This window comes from Coregonus lavaretus (genome assembly GCF_964263955.1).
Source record: "Coregonus lavaretus genome assembly, contig: HAP1_SCAFFOLD_1610, whole genome shotgun sequence".
NCBI lineage: Eukaryota > Metazoa > Chordata > Actinopteri > Salmoniformes > Salmonidae > Coregonus > Coregonus lavaretus.
The window spans coordinates 15,001-30,649 of record NW_028156968.1 but is presented as its reverse complement, the minus strand read 5'-3'; the positions used below and the strand labels follow the sequence as shown (position 1 = coordinate 30,649).

Genomic DNA, 15,649 nt, shown 5'->3' with positions numbered 1-15,649 from the left:
GTTCACATACACACAACAGGCAGGTATGATCTGATGTTCATACACACAACAGGCAGGTATGATCTGACGTTCACACACACAACAGGCAGGTATGATCTGACGTTCATACACACACAACAGGCAGGTATGATCTGATGTTCACACACACAACAGGCAGGTATGATCTGACGTTCACACACACAACAGGCAGGTATGATCTGATGTTCACACACACAACAGGCAGGTATGATCTGACGTTCATACACACACAACAGGCAGGTATGATCTGATGTTCATACACACACAACAGGCAGGTATGATCTGACGTTCACACACAACAGGCAGGTATGATCTGACGTTCACACACACAACAGGCAGGTATGATCTGATGTTCATACACACACAACAGGCAGGTATGATCTGATGTTCATACACACACAACAGGCAGGTATGATCTGATGTTCACACACACACAACAGGCAGGTATGATCTGACGTTCACACACACAACAGGCAGGTATGATCTGACGTTCACACACACACAACAGGCAGGTATGATCTGACGTTCACACACACAACAGGCAGGTATGATCTGACGTTCACACACACACAACAGGCAGGTATGATCTGATGTTCATACACACAACAGGCAGGTATGATCTGACGTTCACACACACACAACAGGGAGGTATGATCTGACGTTCACACACACACAACAGGCAGGTATGATCTGACGTTCACATGTTCATTTAATTAATGCTCTGGGTGAAACCTAAGAAACAAAACAGACAGAAAAGCCCAACAACAACAACAACATTGTTTTAAAAGACAAAAGGCCAGGATTAAAGGCAATGTTTACCCGTTCGCAAGAGATCACATTCATGTTTCAATCGTCAATGACCTTTTTAAATGTCAACTAGAACGTGGTTCCGGGTGGAAAAAGGAAGACGTTCTCCGCTCTAGAACCACTGCATCACCTCACGTCGTCTTCACCACGTAACGGTCCGAAGTAGTGCACTACACAGGGGATAGGGTGTCCTTAGAGATGGGCCTGTAGCCTCTGGACACAGTGATTATGAAGTAGTAGTGTGGGGGGGGGGGGTACTTCAGAGTCAGATGTTTAGTCCCAAACGGCACCCTATTCCCTATATAGTGCACTACTGCTGACCAGAGAATGGCACCCTATTCCCTATATAGTGGACTACTGCTGACCAGAGAATGCCACCCTATTCCCTATATAGTGCACTACTGCTGACCAGAGAATGGCACCCTATTCCCTATATAGTGCACTACTTTAGACCAGAGCCCTATGGCACCCTATTCCCTATATAGTGCACTACTGCTGACCAGAGAATGGCACCCTATTCCCTATATAGTGCACTACTGCTGACCAGAGAATGGCACCCTATTCCCTATATAGTGCACTACTGCTGACCAGAGAATGGCACCCTATTCCCTATATAGTGCACTACTTTAGACCAGAGCCCTATGGCACCCTATTCCCTATATAGTGCACTACTGCTGACCAGAGCGGCTCTGGTGAAAAGTAGTCGCGCCGTATAGGGCAGGGGTGTCAAACTCATTCCACGGAGGGCCCTAGCGTCTGCTGGGTGTCAAACTCATTCCACGGAGGGCCCTAGCGTCTGCTGGTTTTTGGTTCATCCTTTCAATTCAGACCTAGACAACCAGGTGAGGGGAGTTCCTTACTAAGACCTAGACAACCAGGTGAGGAGAGTTCCTCACTAATTAGTGACCTTAATTCATCAATTAAGTACAGGGGAGGAGTGAAAACCCGGCAGACACTCAGGCCCTCCATGGGAATGAGTTTGAAACGTGATATAGGGGATAGGTTGGCCATTCGGGACGCGTCACCAACCGGTCCAGGTCCAGTCTGCTGGTTGAGCTGTTTGATCATGAGGTATGTTGTTTTATAGGGGGGGGGGGGGGGGTCATGGTGCTGCTGCTCCCGTAATGCAGATATACAACCTTCATCCTTCATACAAAAAATGTCTGCTGTGGCAGAGCAATAATAAAACCTAATTCAGGTTCTGCCACCTACACCCTGAAGTGGCCACCTACATCCTGAAGTGTGCACTTCGTTCACTCCCCCCCCCTCATGGATCTGAAGTGGACTAGTGTTAGTAATATGGTGGAAACTCCCTCCCATCCAAGCTGATGCTTCCACCTATCTAATATTTATAAATCCATGAGGGGAAGTGCTTACATCAGGGACGAGGAGAGAATCAGTCCCAAAAGGGCACCCTATTCCCTATATAGTGCACTACGTTTATAAGATTTTTTAATAAAAAAAATAGTACCCTATATAGGGAATAGGGTGCCCTTGGAGATGCTGCCTGGCTGAGCGTGTACTCTGCCAACGGGCCTCCAGGCCCATTAAAACAGGACTGAGGGGTTGGTAGTTATCAGACAGACAGAAGAAAAGCATGTGTCAAAGTTAAAAACAAACATTCTGTACAAACATATCCACGGTTTGGTTTTTTGTTTTTAAAGCAGGGGGGAAAACTGAACAGTTAAAAAAAATAGTGCAACTTCAAGCTTCTTCTTGTTAAGTGAAACTTTCTCTTCTGCTACATGATGCTGAGGGACAATCTGAAGGCACCCAGTTGTTTACGCCGTCGCCGTGGAGACGGAGGGAGGAGCATCACCACGGTTACCATACAGTCACTCTGGAGACGGATGGGGGGGGGCAGTCAGGTTCCTGCAGAGAGAAAGAGGGGGAGAGAGAGGAATGTTTGTGATAAGCAATCGTCTATAACCGTACACCGTATGCACGGCTCCAGATGAAGGATACTTCGGCATACTATTGGCTACCTGACTGTCAGAATGTATACAAAAAACAACAACAGGAAGTAAAGTCATTACCCAGTATAAAGTCGCGCCACCACGGCCCGGTCAGGCCCCTCCCACGCGATTTTCTCATTACTTTCGCCGGTGGCGGGGTTGGTGATTGGCTCGTGGCGTTCCCAGAATTGTTGCGTTTGCCTCTCCTCTTCCCGGCTCGGACCCGGTTGTGCTCCTGAACCTCCTGCGCCGAGCCGCTAGACTCCTTCCAGGGAACTCTCCTCTTCCTTCTCTCCGTTTTCCCAGCTCTGCCCTCCCCGTCCCTCCTCTCCTCCCGTCTGGTCCCGTCGGGGCAGTACGCGTCGTCTAGATTGACGGTGCAGACGTCCCACTCCTCCTCAGCGGTGGACTCTGTGTCGGGGGAGTTGATCTTCTTGAGGAACACGCAACACTCCTTCAAAGTCTCCGGACTCCAGGCTTTAGAGCTGAGACACTGCTGTTTGGTGAGGCCCGGCAGCTGGTCAGTCAGGTGGACGGGGCTGCGGGGCTGACTGGTCTCTGAGGAGGCAGGTAGACGGTGGTGATGTGGAGAACAGGTGAGCTCCTCCCTGGGCTGAGCAGAGGGCCGTACCTGGCCAGGTGAGCTGCCTACCTCCACCGGCCTCCTCCTCCTCCTCCAGACCGCCTGGCTGTACCTCAGCCTGTTGGGCCGCTTGGCTCTGAGGGTCCTGGTGAGGAACTTGTCTCTGATTCTGAGCAGAGTGGTTCTGTACATCCCGAGGGCCCGGACCTTCCTCCATGGAGCTCGGATACGCAGCCCTCCCGGCGCCGGCCTCGCAGTGAACAGACGCCGCCTGGCGTTCAGCTCGTTTCCACGTTGGAGCCGCTCCTGGGCCAGACGGAGCTGGGCGGGGCTCTTTGGCACAGCTTTGGCAAACTTCTTGATGTGTTTGCGTAGTCGCGCGGTCTGCGGGCTGGGAAAGACGCTCCCCCTGCTGGCGGCCCGTGGGTAGTGCAGGAGCTCGTAGGGGTTTCGGGAGCTAGTCTTCTTCACGATGCCCAGAGACTGAGTCTCAGTGGTCTGCATGAACCAGGAGGCCAGCCTCTCCACGCTGCAGCGCCGGTCAAACAGCATCCGCACCGCCGACCCCACCTCTGGCTTCCAGGAGGGCGAGGAGTCGTCGTCGTTGAGTCTCTGCTTGGCGGACATGGTCGTCCCCGTCCTGGTGGTGTGGGCGGTAGCGGAGGAGACCCAGCTGTGGGATATGAGGCGGATCCTGCGAGCCAGCTCCTGGTTCAGGCTGTCCTGGTCGGAGGAGACGGGCCACCACCTCAACGCCTCGCTGGAGCAGGCTGGGAAGATGGAGTCTACCGAAACCCCCGCCACATGGCTCAGGTCCTCACGCAACACCCCTCCTCTTCCCTCGCTCCTCCTCTCCTCCCTCCCAGAGAGCAGCTCCTCCTGCCCTGGGGTGTCCTCTCCTCCTCCCCCCTCCTCCTCCTCCTTCCTCCTGCGCTGGCTGCCCTTGCTGCTGGCCCTGTTGATCAGTAGCTGTCTGGATCGGCGCAGCAGGGCGGTACTGTGGCTCAGGGACCTAGAGGTGGAGGTGGCTACAGAGTGAAGCAGGTACACTGATGGCTTCCTCACCCTCACAGAGTGACGCACCGCTAACAGAGGAGGAGTCTGGATCTGTCGCTCTCGCTCTCCATCCCTGGACTTTGTCGTTCTCTCTGTCTGCATCTGAGTGGCGTCCTCGCTAGTCGGAGTGCTGCCGATTTTCCTGAGCTCTTTGGAAGGCTGGGGTTCAGGAAGGAGGGCTTTCCGCCGACAGAGCATCTCCGGAGATTTCCTGGCGGTGTCCCGGTTCATGTGGATCTTGCGTTGCCGCGGCGACACGGTAGTGACGGTAACGGAGATTCCGGAGATCTTGACCTTGGCGGGTCTCCCTGGGCGACGCATGGCCGCGGCACACTGCAGCTTCTGGCACTTGATGTTGCTGCTGCTGTTGCTGGCGAACCTCCTCTCCTTCACCGGTCTGACGAAGTTTAGATCCATCAGCTTCACTGTAGCCTGGAGACAAGCAGCCTCCTCTGACACGGTCCTCTTGGTCCTGTGGGAGCGTCCGTACACCACGGTGATCTTCAGGTTTCTGTTAGCTGGGTCTGTCTCCTGGCAGCCTGGGACAGCGCTGCTCCCCTCCCCGGTGCTGCAGCCTAATCCACTGGACCGGTCCTGACCACCCTGCCTGGAGCCACAGCTCAGCTCCACACCCCTTTGCTTGGGCGGGCGGCCGATCGGCCTCTTGGCCCTCTTCTCCAGCTGGGGGCCCAGCTTCTTGGGCCGTCCCGGACGTCTCTTCGGGGGGGTGGTTTCACGGATAGGCGGCGGGCCGTCTCCGTTCAGGGACCCGGGGGAGCGTTTGGGCGGGCTACCCCCCTCTCCTCCTCTCGCTCCACACAGCTTTGGTGATGACGATACGGTGTCCTTGGGTGGACTCCTGGTTTTGGGTGGACTCTTGGTCTGGAGGGGACTCTTGGTTTTAGGTGGATTGTGGGTCTTCTCTGGGGTCTTCTCCGGGGTTCCAGCCCATGATGACTCCTCACAGGGGTCAAAGGTCTCCTGTCCATACCAGCTGGATCCCGGTGCAGCCGCCTTCAGGGTGTACCTCACCCCCTCCTCACCCACTACTGCAGAGACAAACATCAGCTTGATGGGGCTGGTGTACTGAGGCTGCTCTGTGGGGACCTCACCCTCTGGCCTGGAGGCTGTCTGAGGGCTCTCTGGTTGGGACTGGGAGTCGGGGTCCTGACCCTGGGGTTGGGCTGGGGCGGAGCGTAAGCGCACGTAAGGTCTGGCAGCGCTGAGCCTAACGTCTGCCTTGTTCTGGGAGCGGTGTTTAGGGGGACTCTGCTGCTTGGAGGAAGCTGCAGTGACGGGAATCACCTGACCCCGTCTTTGTGACTCACTGTCTGAACTCTGACCTCCTGCTGTTGATCCACAGCCTCTGCCTCCCCTCCTCTCCCGACTGACAACCTCAGGAGTGGATGCCAGCAGTAATTCCTCTTCTCTTGCTTCGCCCGACCCCTCAGCCGTGTCTGTGGCCAAGGATGGGGAGTCTGTGTGATTGGTGGTGGGGGCATTTAGTGGTGGCCGGTCCTTTGGCGTCCTCTGGGCGGAGAAGATTCTCTCTGAGAAACAGGCAGCAAAATACATCTTCCTGGGCTCTGTGACGTAGGAGGAGAACCGCTGGGGAGGGACGATGTTCCTCCTCCCGGACCTCCCAGCCTCGCTGCTCCTCTCCACCACCTTGCTGCTGCCTGGCTGGGACCTCCTGCCTCTCCTGGTTCTGCAGGGGGAGGAAGGGCTACTCCTGGCTGACACCCTGCTACTGTCCTTGCTGCAGCCTGCTGTTTCTGGTGTCTCCTCTTCCTCGCTACTCCTCTCAGGAAGACCACTGCCATGGTCACAGGCGCTGCCGGTACTACCTGGTTTCACCTCCTCTCTCCTCTTCTTCTCAGAGAGGTCACTCCTATTGCTTTCCTGACAGGTGACCTTCCAGCTGTCAGGTTTGTGTTTGTCCTCCTGTGGGTGACTCTGTTGTGTAGAGGAGAGGACTGGGGGTTTGTCCTCCTGTGGGTGACTCTGTTGTGTAGAGGAGAGGACTGGGGGTTTGTCCTTCGTCTCCTCCTTCACGCTGACTCTGTCCTTCGTAACTCTCACTGGACCTGCCTCCTCTGTCACCCTCTCCATCTCTCCCTCCTTCACCCTCTCCATCTCTCTCTCCTTCACCCTCTCCATCTCTCCCTCCTTCACCCTCTCCATCTCACCCTCCTTCACCCTCTCCATCTCACCCTCCTTCACCCTCTCCATCTCACCCTCCTTCACCCTCTCCATCTCTCCCTCCTTCACCCTCTCCATCTCTCCCTCCTTCACCCTCTCCATCTCTCCCTCCTTCACCCTCTCCATCTCTCCCTCCTTCACCCTCTCCATCTCTCCCTCCTTCACCCTCTCCATCTCACCCTCCTTCACCCTCTCCATCTCTCCCTCCTTCACCCTCTCCATCTCTCCCTCCTTCACCCTCTCCATCTCTCTCTCCTTCACCCTCTCCATCTCTCCCTCCTTCACCCTCTCCATCTCTCCCTCCTTCACCCTCTCCATCTCTCCCTCCACCTCTGCTGTAACGAGGGTTGGTTCAGGTATAAAAGGGGTTGGTTCAGGTGAGGAGCAGGTAGAAGAGGGCGTGGCACTGCGGCTCTTGTTCTTCCCTAGCGACAGCCTCCTCCTGCACAGCGATTGGTTCAGCCTGGCCAGCTCCCGTTTGATTAGCACGGTCTGTCGCCGGGTGGACGGCTGGTCGGGCAAAGTCATCATGGCAGCCAGGGCCTCCTGTCGCCGCCGGGAACGCGTCCGGGGTGGCCGGCTCTCGTTGTTGTCATGGCGATGCAACAGGTCGTTTAGGCTGTAGTCGCTGCCGCCACCCGTGTTCAGAACGGTGGTGATGATCTCACTCAGGTGGGCGTCGGCCTGAGACTCCGCTATGTGCTGATTGGCCGAGGTCGTCAGGTGGGGATCATTTTCTAGGTTGTGATTGGCTAAGGCAGAGCTGAGGGGCGGGTCCTTCTCCTGGGGTCTGATTGTCTTTAGTTTGTCACTGAAGCGCTCCACCAGGTCCTGTTGCTCCCCACTGCACCCCTCCTCCTCCTCCTCCTCCTCCTGCAGAAGAGAGGGAGGCTTGTCTTCCTCCTTCCCGTCCATGTCTGAGGGGATGGGGGAGAGAGGGGGAGGAGAGCGGCTGCGGGATCGCTCTCTCTTGAGGACAGGGCACTCGCTTCCTCCTCCTCCCTGGGCTGTGTGTCTGACCGGGGCCAGGTAGGTGTGTTCTGGGCAGCAAGAGGTGCAGGATCGGGGGTTGGGGTGGGAGCGGGGCTGGGGCTGGGGGTTGGGGTGGGAGCGGGGCTGGGGGTTGGGGTGGGAGCGGGGCTGGGGGTTGGGGTGGGAGCAGGGCTGGGGGTTGGGGTGGGAGCAGCAGACAGAGGGGTTAGGGCACAGAGCGGAGGGGTTAGGGCACAGAGCGGAGGGGTTAGGGCACAGAGCGGAGGATGAAAGCGAGGGGGAGGAGGTGAAAGTGCAGAGAGAAGAGGATGTGGTGGAGGAGGAGGAGTGGACTCCAGTGGTAATGTGTCCCAGGGCTAGGCTCTGGCAACACAGGCAGTGGAGGCTCTTGAGGCAGTAACAGACTGGAGGCAGCCTGCAGCGCTGCACACAGCAACAGCCTGGACCAGCTGGTGTCTTCCAGTCAGTCTGCTGATGTGAGGCGCCAGCGGCACTATGGCTCCTACAGTCGGTAAAGGGGAAGGAAGGAGGAGGAGAGGAAGTGTCCTTCTGTTGTTTGGCCACCAGGTGGCCGCAGAGAGGGTCTGGGGGCGGGACGAGGCGGCGATGGGCGTCCCTGTAGGCCAATGATTGGCGGTGCTGCTGGTGGGCGAGCCTCAGGATTCGTTGGAGCAGAGAGCGGTGGGCGGGGCATAAAGAGGAGCGGACCGCCTCCAGAGCAGAGCTCCTCCCACTTGGGGCCTCAGGCATCCCAGCATCCTCTGCTTCCCTCTGGGGCTCATCGGTAACCATGGGCAACAGGGAGCTAGAGAGACAGGAAACATCTTGATTTATTAAAACTAACCACAAACTAAACAGAAGGACTCCTTCACATGAAGATTCATTACAGAACCGGTTTATTCATGAAGGCAGAGAAGGCTTGTAGCAACGCTCAAACCAACGCAGAACAGACGGTCAACAACACTAACCCACCAATCAACTAAAACACAAAACACTGGTGTATCATACAGGCAAATCAACTTCAGTTAGCAAGCAAATTCATCTCGACTATAAAACAAATACATGTATTTCTTTCCAAAAAAAAACATTAGTGAAACAAATGCGTTTTACTGGGACAGACAGGGAAGGTTGACACCATAGAGTTATCACATCATCGCCACGCCACTGCCGTGTTCCAGAACAGTCGATCACACAACTCTTATTTGATTGTAAAACTCTTAAGCCTGATCAGACAAATCATTTCAACCTGACTATTGATCAATAACAGCGTTTTGCAGTGCTTAGCTTACTGATGGCCGTTATCAACAGACCACTAGTCTATTAGAGAAGAGGTTCCCAAACTGTTGTGCTTTGTGACCCACCATCAGTTGAGCGGTCATAAAACATAACCAGACCAATAATAAGGAAAGAATGTATGAATAAAACCCTCTTGTTAAAAATGTGTGATCAATTTTAAAATGTACTGTTGAATTCTACAATTATTTGTAACAATGCAGGGGGGGTTTTCTGGATCAAAAACGTGGTGGGTGCGTCAATGGGCGGTCGGTCGTCATCTTGGCAGTGGAGAGAATGTTGCCGTTTTAAAGCCAATTTCCTGCAATTCTACACACGTTGCCATGGAGACGAGAGAAAATGTTGCCGTTTTAAAGCCAATTTCCTGCAATTCTACACACGTTGCCATGGAGACGAGAGAAAATGTTGCCGTTTTTCCAGCTACTTTCCTGCAATTCTACACACGTTGCCATGGAGACGAGAGAAAATGTTGCCGTTTTTCCAGCTACTTTCCTGCAATTCTACACATGTTGCCATGGAGACGAGAGGCTAATGCTGTGTTCTAATGCTGGAACATAACATCAATGGAGGCCTGATTTTGTCTAGCTTTTATTCAGGTGATTGTTAGTTCTCAAAGATAATAGGCTGTTGTTTAAATATCTAGGTCCATTATCTCTTCTACATACTTTTTATTTGGTCTTAGTCGTTTAAGTTTACACTGAAAGCGCTTTTCCATCCCCAAAATGTCATTTGTAAAACACAATTTAATATTTTGCAATTTTAAAAAAAAGACAAAAAAAGTAATCAAGCCCCGACCCACAAGTGGGCCCCGACCCACAGTTTGGGAACCACTGTATTAGCGTGCCAGCTTCTTCCCTGATTCAGTCAACAACATCACCTCCTAGTGGCCTAATGGGGCAAGTACTGGGTACAATAAATACATTATTAATTTAACATTTAAATCACCAACCCATGCATTTGGAACAGAACAACACATTTCACATTGTATCAAAGTGCCTCTTTACAGATCAATGTAACACAATCAAAAAAACATTTAAATCACAAACCTGAAGCAACATGTAGAAGGAAAGACGGCCGAGCAGCCACTAAACGCTTCACTACAATTACAAAACATTTATGCATAAAATAACCAACTGATTTCTGTTAAAGTATTTTTTTTAAAGATCCAGTGCATTCGGAAAGTATTCAGACCCCTTGACTTTTTCCACATTGTTACATTACAGCCTTATTTCTAAAATTTATAAAATTGTTTTTTTCCATTATCAATCTACACACAATACCCCATAATGACAAAGTGAAAAACAGGTTTTTAGATATCACATTTACATAAGTATTCAGACCCTTTACACAGTACTTTGTTGAAGCACCTTTGGCAGCGATTACAGCCTCGAGTCTTCTTGGGTATGGCGCTACAAGCTTGGCACACCTGTATTTGGGGAGTTTCTCCCATTCTTCTCTGCAGATCCTCTCAAGCTCTGTCAGGTTGGATGGGGAGCGTCGCTGCACAGCTATTTTCAGGTCTCTCCAGAGATGTTCGATCGGGTTCAAGTCCGGGCTCTGGCTGGGCCACTCAAGGACATTCAGAGACTTGTCCCGAAGCCACTCCTGCATTGTCTTGGCTGTGTGCTTAAGGTTGTTGTTCTGTTGGAAGGTGAACCTTCACCCCAGTCTGAGGTCCTGAGCGCTCTGGAGCAGGTTTTCATCAAGGATCTATCTGTACTTTGCTCCGTCAATCTTTGCCTCGATCCTGACTAGTCTCCCAGTCCCTGCCGCTGAAAAACATCCCCACAGCATGATGCTGCCACCACCATGCTTCACCTTAGGGATGGTGCCAGGTTTCCTCCAGATGTGACGCTTGGCCAAAGAGTTCAATCTTGGTTTCATCAGACCAGAGAATCTTGTTTCTCATGGTCTGAGTGTCTTTAGGTGCCTTTTGGCAAACTCCAAGCGGGCTGTCATGTGCCTTTTACTGAGGAGTGGCTTCTGTCTGGCCACTCTACCGTAAAGGCCTGATTGGTGGAGTGCTGCAGAGATGGTTGTCCTTCTGGAAGGTTCTCCCATCTCCACAGAGGAACTCTGGAGCTCTTCAGAGTGACCATCGGGTTCTTGGTCACCTCTCTGACCAAGGCCCTTCTTCCCCGATTGCTCAGTTTGGCCGGGCGGCCAGCTCTAGGAAACGTTTTGGTGGTTATTAACTTCTTCCATTTAAGAATGATGGACGCCACTGTGTTCTTGTGGACCTTCAATGCTGCAGAAATGTTTTGGTACCCTTCCCCAGATCTGTGCTTTGACACAATCCTGTCTCGGAGCTCTACGGACAATTCCTTCGACCTCATGGCTTGGTTTTTGCTCTGACATTCACTGTCAACTGTGGGACCTTATATAGAAAGGTGTGTGCCTTTCCAAATCATGTCCAATCAATTGAATTTACCACAGGTGGAATCCAATCAAGTTGTAGCAACATCTCAAGGATGATCAATGGAAACAGGATGCATCGGAGCTCAATTTCGAGTCTCATGGTAAAGGGTCTGAATACTTATGTAAATAAGGTATCTGTTTTTTATTTGTAATAAATTTGCACAAAAAAATTCTAAAAACCTGTTTTTGCTTTGTCATTATGAGGTATTGTATGTAGATTGCTGAGAATAAAAAAATATTAGATCCATTTTAGAATAAGGCTGTAACGTAACAAAATGTGTAAAAGGTCAAGGGGTCTGAATACTTTCCGAAGGCGCTGTATGTAGACAGTATAGAACAGGAAAACAAACCACCTGAAGATGTTTACAAGCAAGGCGGTTACCGGTAGAGGAGTGTAACCATGGTAATAACGCAAGAGAACCCAGTCTGTAACCATGGTAATAACGCAAGAGAACACAGTCTGAGTTTGGGTTCTGTCAACTACAATAGAACTTTGTTATCCATTCTCCATTATAGAACTGAAACGGATTATTGCTGAACCTAATACTAAATACTTGTTACACCAAAAAAGCTCTTAAAAATAGATAATCCAGTCTGATCCTGATAAATGCAGCTATGTGAGACTGACCTGCCTGAAGGCCTGGTATAAAATATATAATCCAGTCTGATCCTGATAAATGCAACTATGTGAGACTGACCCGAAGGCCTGGTAGATCCAGAGCATGAAGATATCCTGAGTTAGTAAGTAATGTAAAAGACTGGATTTGAATTGCACTTCGACTGAGTGTGCACTCACCAGGAGGGCAGTCGCGTGTTCCCAGAGAGTTGAGACTACACCGCCTAGCCGAGCGTCAGGCAGGTAGGTACAGAGCCATGTGATACAGTGTCCCAAATGGCACCCTATTCCCTATGTAGTGCACTACTTTAGACCAGAGAATGGCACCCTATTCCCTATGTAGTGCACTACTTTTGACCAGCGCACCTGTCCTGCCAGATGGGCAAGTGCCTTTGAGAGCTTAAAAGTCCAATTGCAGCCGTTTTATTTTTTTTACTCTTATCAAATCATTTCTGGGTAACAAGTACCTTACTGTGATTGATTGTTTTCAATTTAAAATGGTCAACATAAAAAAATAGCTTCCTAGCAAACAGAAATTTCTCAAGCAATAATTTGAATAGGACTGGCTGGGAGTGGTCTAAGTGGGGAGAGAGAAGTGAAAACTAGCTGTTATTGGCAGAGAGGTTTGGAACTCTCCTTCCTATTGGTCTAGCTGTGGCTAGCGACTGGAACGAGCTGCAAAAAACACTCAAACTGGACAGTTTTATCTCCAGAGTGGCTCAGTGGTCTAAGGCACTGCATCTCAGCGGTCTAAGGCAATGCATCTCAGTGCTTGAGGCGTCACTACAGACCGAGTGGCTCAGTGGTCTAAGGCACTGCATCTCAGTGCTTGAGGCGTCACTACAGACCGAGTGGCTCAGCGGTCTAAGGCACTGCATCTCAGTGCTAGAGGCACTGCATCTCAGCGGTCTAAGGCACTGCATCTCAGTGCTTGAGGCGTCCCTACAGACCCCCCTGGTTCGATTCCAGGCTGTATCACAACCGGCCGTGATTGGGAGTCCCATAGGGCGGCGCACAATTGGCCCAGCGTCGTCCGGGTTTGGCCGGTGTAGGCCGTCATTGTAAATAAGAATTTGTTCTTAACTGACTTACCTCGTTAAATAAAGGTTAAATAAAGGTTAAATAAATACAAAATAAATTTACTAAATCCCCCCCCAATAAACCTCCGTCCAAAACAGGCTGAAACTTCAGGAGGTCTTTTCAAACAGCTCTTCCTCTAAAAGGGCATTAGCATAATTTTCACAGTATTATTCCAACCTCAGTGTGGAAATATATATATAAAACACATGAAAATCACATTTTTGACTGCACTGGGCCTTTAATGTCAATCCCTGAAAGGCCCTGGTCAAAAGTAATGAACACTATTCACCCCCCTTGACATTTGTCCTATTTTGTTGCCTTACAACCTGGAATTAAAATTGATTTTTTTGGGGTTTGTATAATTTGATTTACAAAACATGCCGACCACTTTGAAGATAAAAAAAAAAATATTTTTTGGTGAAACAAACAAGAAATAAGACGAAAAAAACCCAGAACTTGAGCGTGCATAACTATTCACCCCCCCAAAGTCAATACTTTGTAGAGCCACCTTTTGCAGCAATTAAAGCTGCAAGTCTCTTGGGGTATGTCTCTATAAGCTTGGTACTTCTAGCCACTGGGATTTTTGCCCATTCTTCAAGGCAAAACTGCTCCAGCTCCTTCAAGTTGGATGGGTTCCGCTGGTGTACAGCAATCTTTAAGTCATACCACAGATTCTCAATTGGATTGAGGTCTGGGTTTTGACTAGGCCATTCCAAGACATTTAAAATGTTTCCCCTTAAACCACTCGAGTGTTGCTTTAGCAGTATGCTTAGGGTCATTGTCCTGCTGGAAGGTGAACCTCCGTTCCCAGTCTCAAATTTCTGGAAGACTGAAACAGGTTTCCCTCAAGAATTTCCCTGTATTTAGCGCCATCCATCATTCCTTCAATTCTGACCAGTTTCCCAGTCCCTGCCGATGGAAAAACATCCCCACAGCATGATGCTGCCACCACCATGCTTCACTGTGGGGATGGTGTTCTCGGGGTGATGAGAGATGTGGGGTTTGCGCCAAACATTAGCGTTTTCCTTCATGGCCAAAAAGCTCAATTTTAGTTTCATCTGACCAGAGTACCGTCTTCCATATGTTTGGGGAGTCTCCCACATGCCTTTTGGCGAACTTACAAAAATGTATAATAAACTGTTTTTTGCTTTGTCATTATGGGGTATTGTGTGTAGATTGATGAGGGGGGGAAAAAACAATTTAATCAATTTTAGAATAAGACTAATGTAACAAAATATGGAAAAAGTCAAAGGGGGTCTGAATACTTCCCGAATGCACTGTAGGTGGAGACAGGCACTGTTTAGTTTAGTACTTTAGCCACCAGGGTCACCAGAGTTAGTTAATGCCATAATAGAAGCAGAGTCTGATATCTCTCTCACACACACACACACACACACACACACACACACACACACACACACAACACGTTCCACAACAGGTACAAAATACAGTACAGGACAAAACACACAGCCATGGATCAAAACACAGCTGCCATGGATCAAAACACAGCTGCCATGGATCAAAACACACAGCTGCCATGGATCAAAACACACAGCTGCCATGGATCAAAACACAGCTGCCATGGATCAAAACACACAGCTGCCATGGATCAAAACACAGCTGCCATGGATCAAAACACAGCTGCCATGGATCAAAACACACAGCTGCCATGGATCAAAACACACAGCTGCCATGGATCAAAACACACAGCTGCCATGGATCAAAACACACAGCTGCCATGGATCAAAACACAGCTGCCATGGATCAAAACACAGCTGCCATGGATCAAAACACACAGCTGCCATGGATCAAAACACACAGCTGCCATGGATCAAAACACAGCTGCCATGGATCAAAACACACAGCTGCCATGGATCAAAACACAGCTGCCATGGATCAAAACACACAGCTGCCATGGATCAAAACACACAGCTGCCATGGATCAAAACACAGCTGCCATGGATCAAAACACACAGCTGCCATGGATCAAAACACAGCTGCCATGGATCAAAACACACAGCTGCCATGGATCAAAACACACAGCTGCCATGGATCAAAACACACAGCCATGGATCAAAACACAGCTGCCCATCTTCCCTGCCAAAGCCACAAAGGCAGGTTGTATAGGCTAGATTCGGGCTGGGCGATATGGACAAAATATCACATTATTTTTCACTGTATTTTTATGTTTTTGAATAATAAAAGTTCTAAATATGCTGTCTAAATAGTTCATGACCCTGTGGTGGCAACACCGTTTATTTAAAATCGGGCTTTCTCCATTTATACAGTTCAATCAAACTCCAAAACAACAACCCCCCCTCAAATTTTTTTTGCCTTTTCATCAATTTCTCCTGATTTCCTGCACTTTTATTATCATGTCCACACTGTGCCACGCAGCATGATAATGGAAAAAAAAAATCTAGGCCTAGTTAATTGAACTGTTGGAATCGTGGAAATAGAATGATTATTCTATAGTTGGAATATATTGGGCAGCACCTTGAATACACTGACATGGCAACAAATGAATAATCCACAGAGGAACTATTGACAGGGTAGGAACCAAAGTGTTCGTCGGTGTTTCCAGGTGACCTTAATTAGATGTTACATGACATGTTTTCATACTTCGTG

At 50.1% G+C, this 15,649-nt stretch overlaps 1 protein-coding gene across 1 annotated transcript in view; it reads right to left on the bottom strand.

Moving 5' to 3' along the window:
* Positions 1-709: 709 nt before the first annotated feature.
* LOC311125981 (uncharacterized protein) overlaps positions 710-15,649 on the bottom strand; it is a gene marked incomplete at its 5' end in the record, with an annotated part of 24,586 nt that continues 9,646 nt past the window's right edge. The window contains 3 exons of the mRNA XM_084200004.1: positions 710-2,697; positions 2,862-6,555; positions 6,952-8,419. Coding sequence (XP_084056130.1) covers positions 2,690-2,697; positions 2,862-6,555; positions 6,952-8,419 — 5,170 coding nt within the window. The remainder of the gene's footprint in view (positions 2,698-2,861; positions 6,556-6,951; positions 8,420-15,649) is intronic.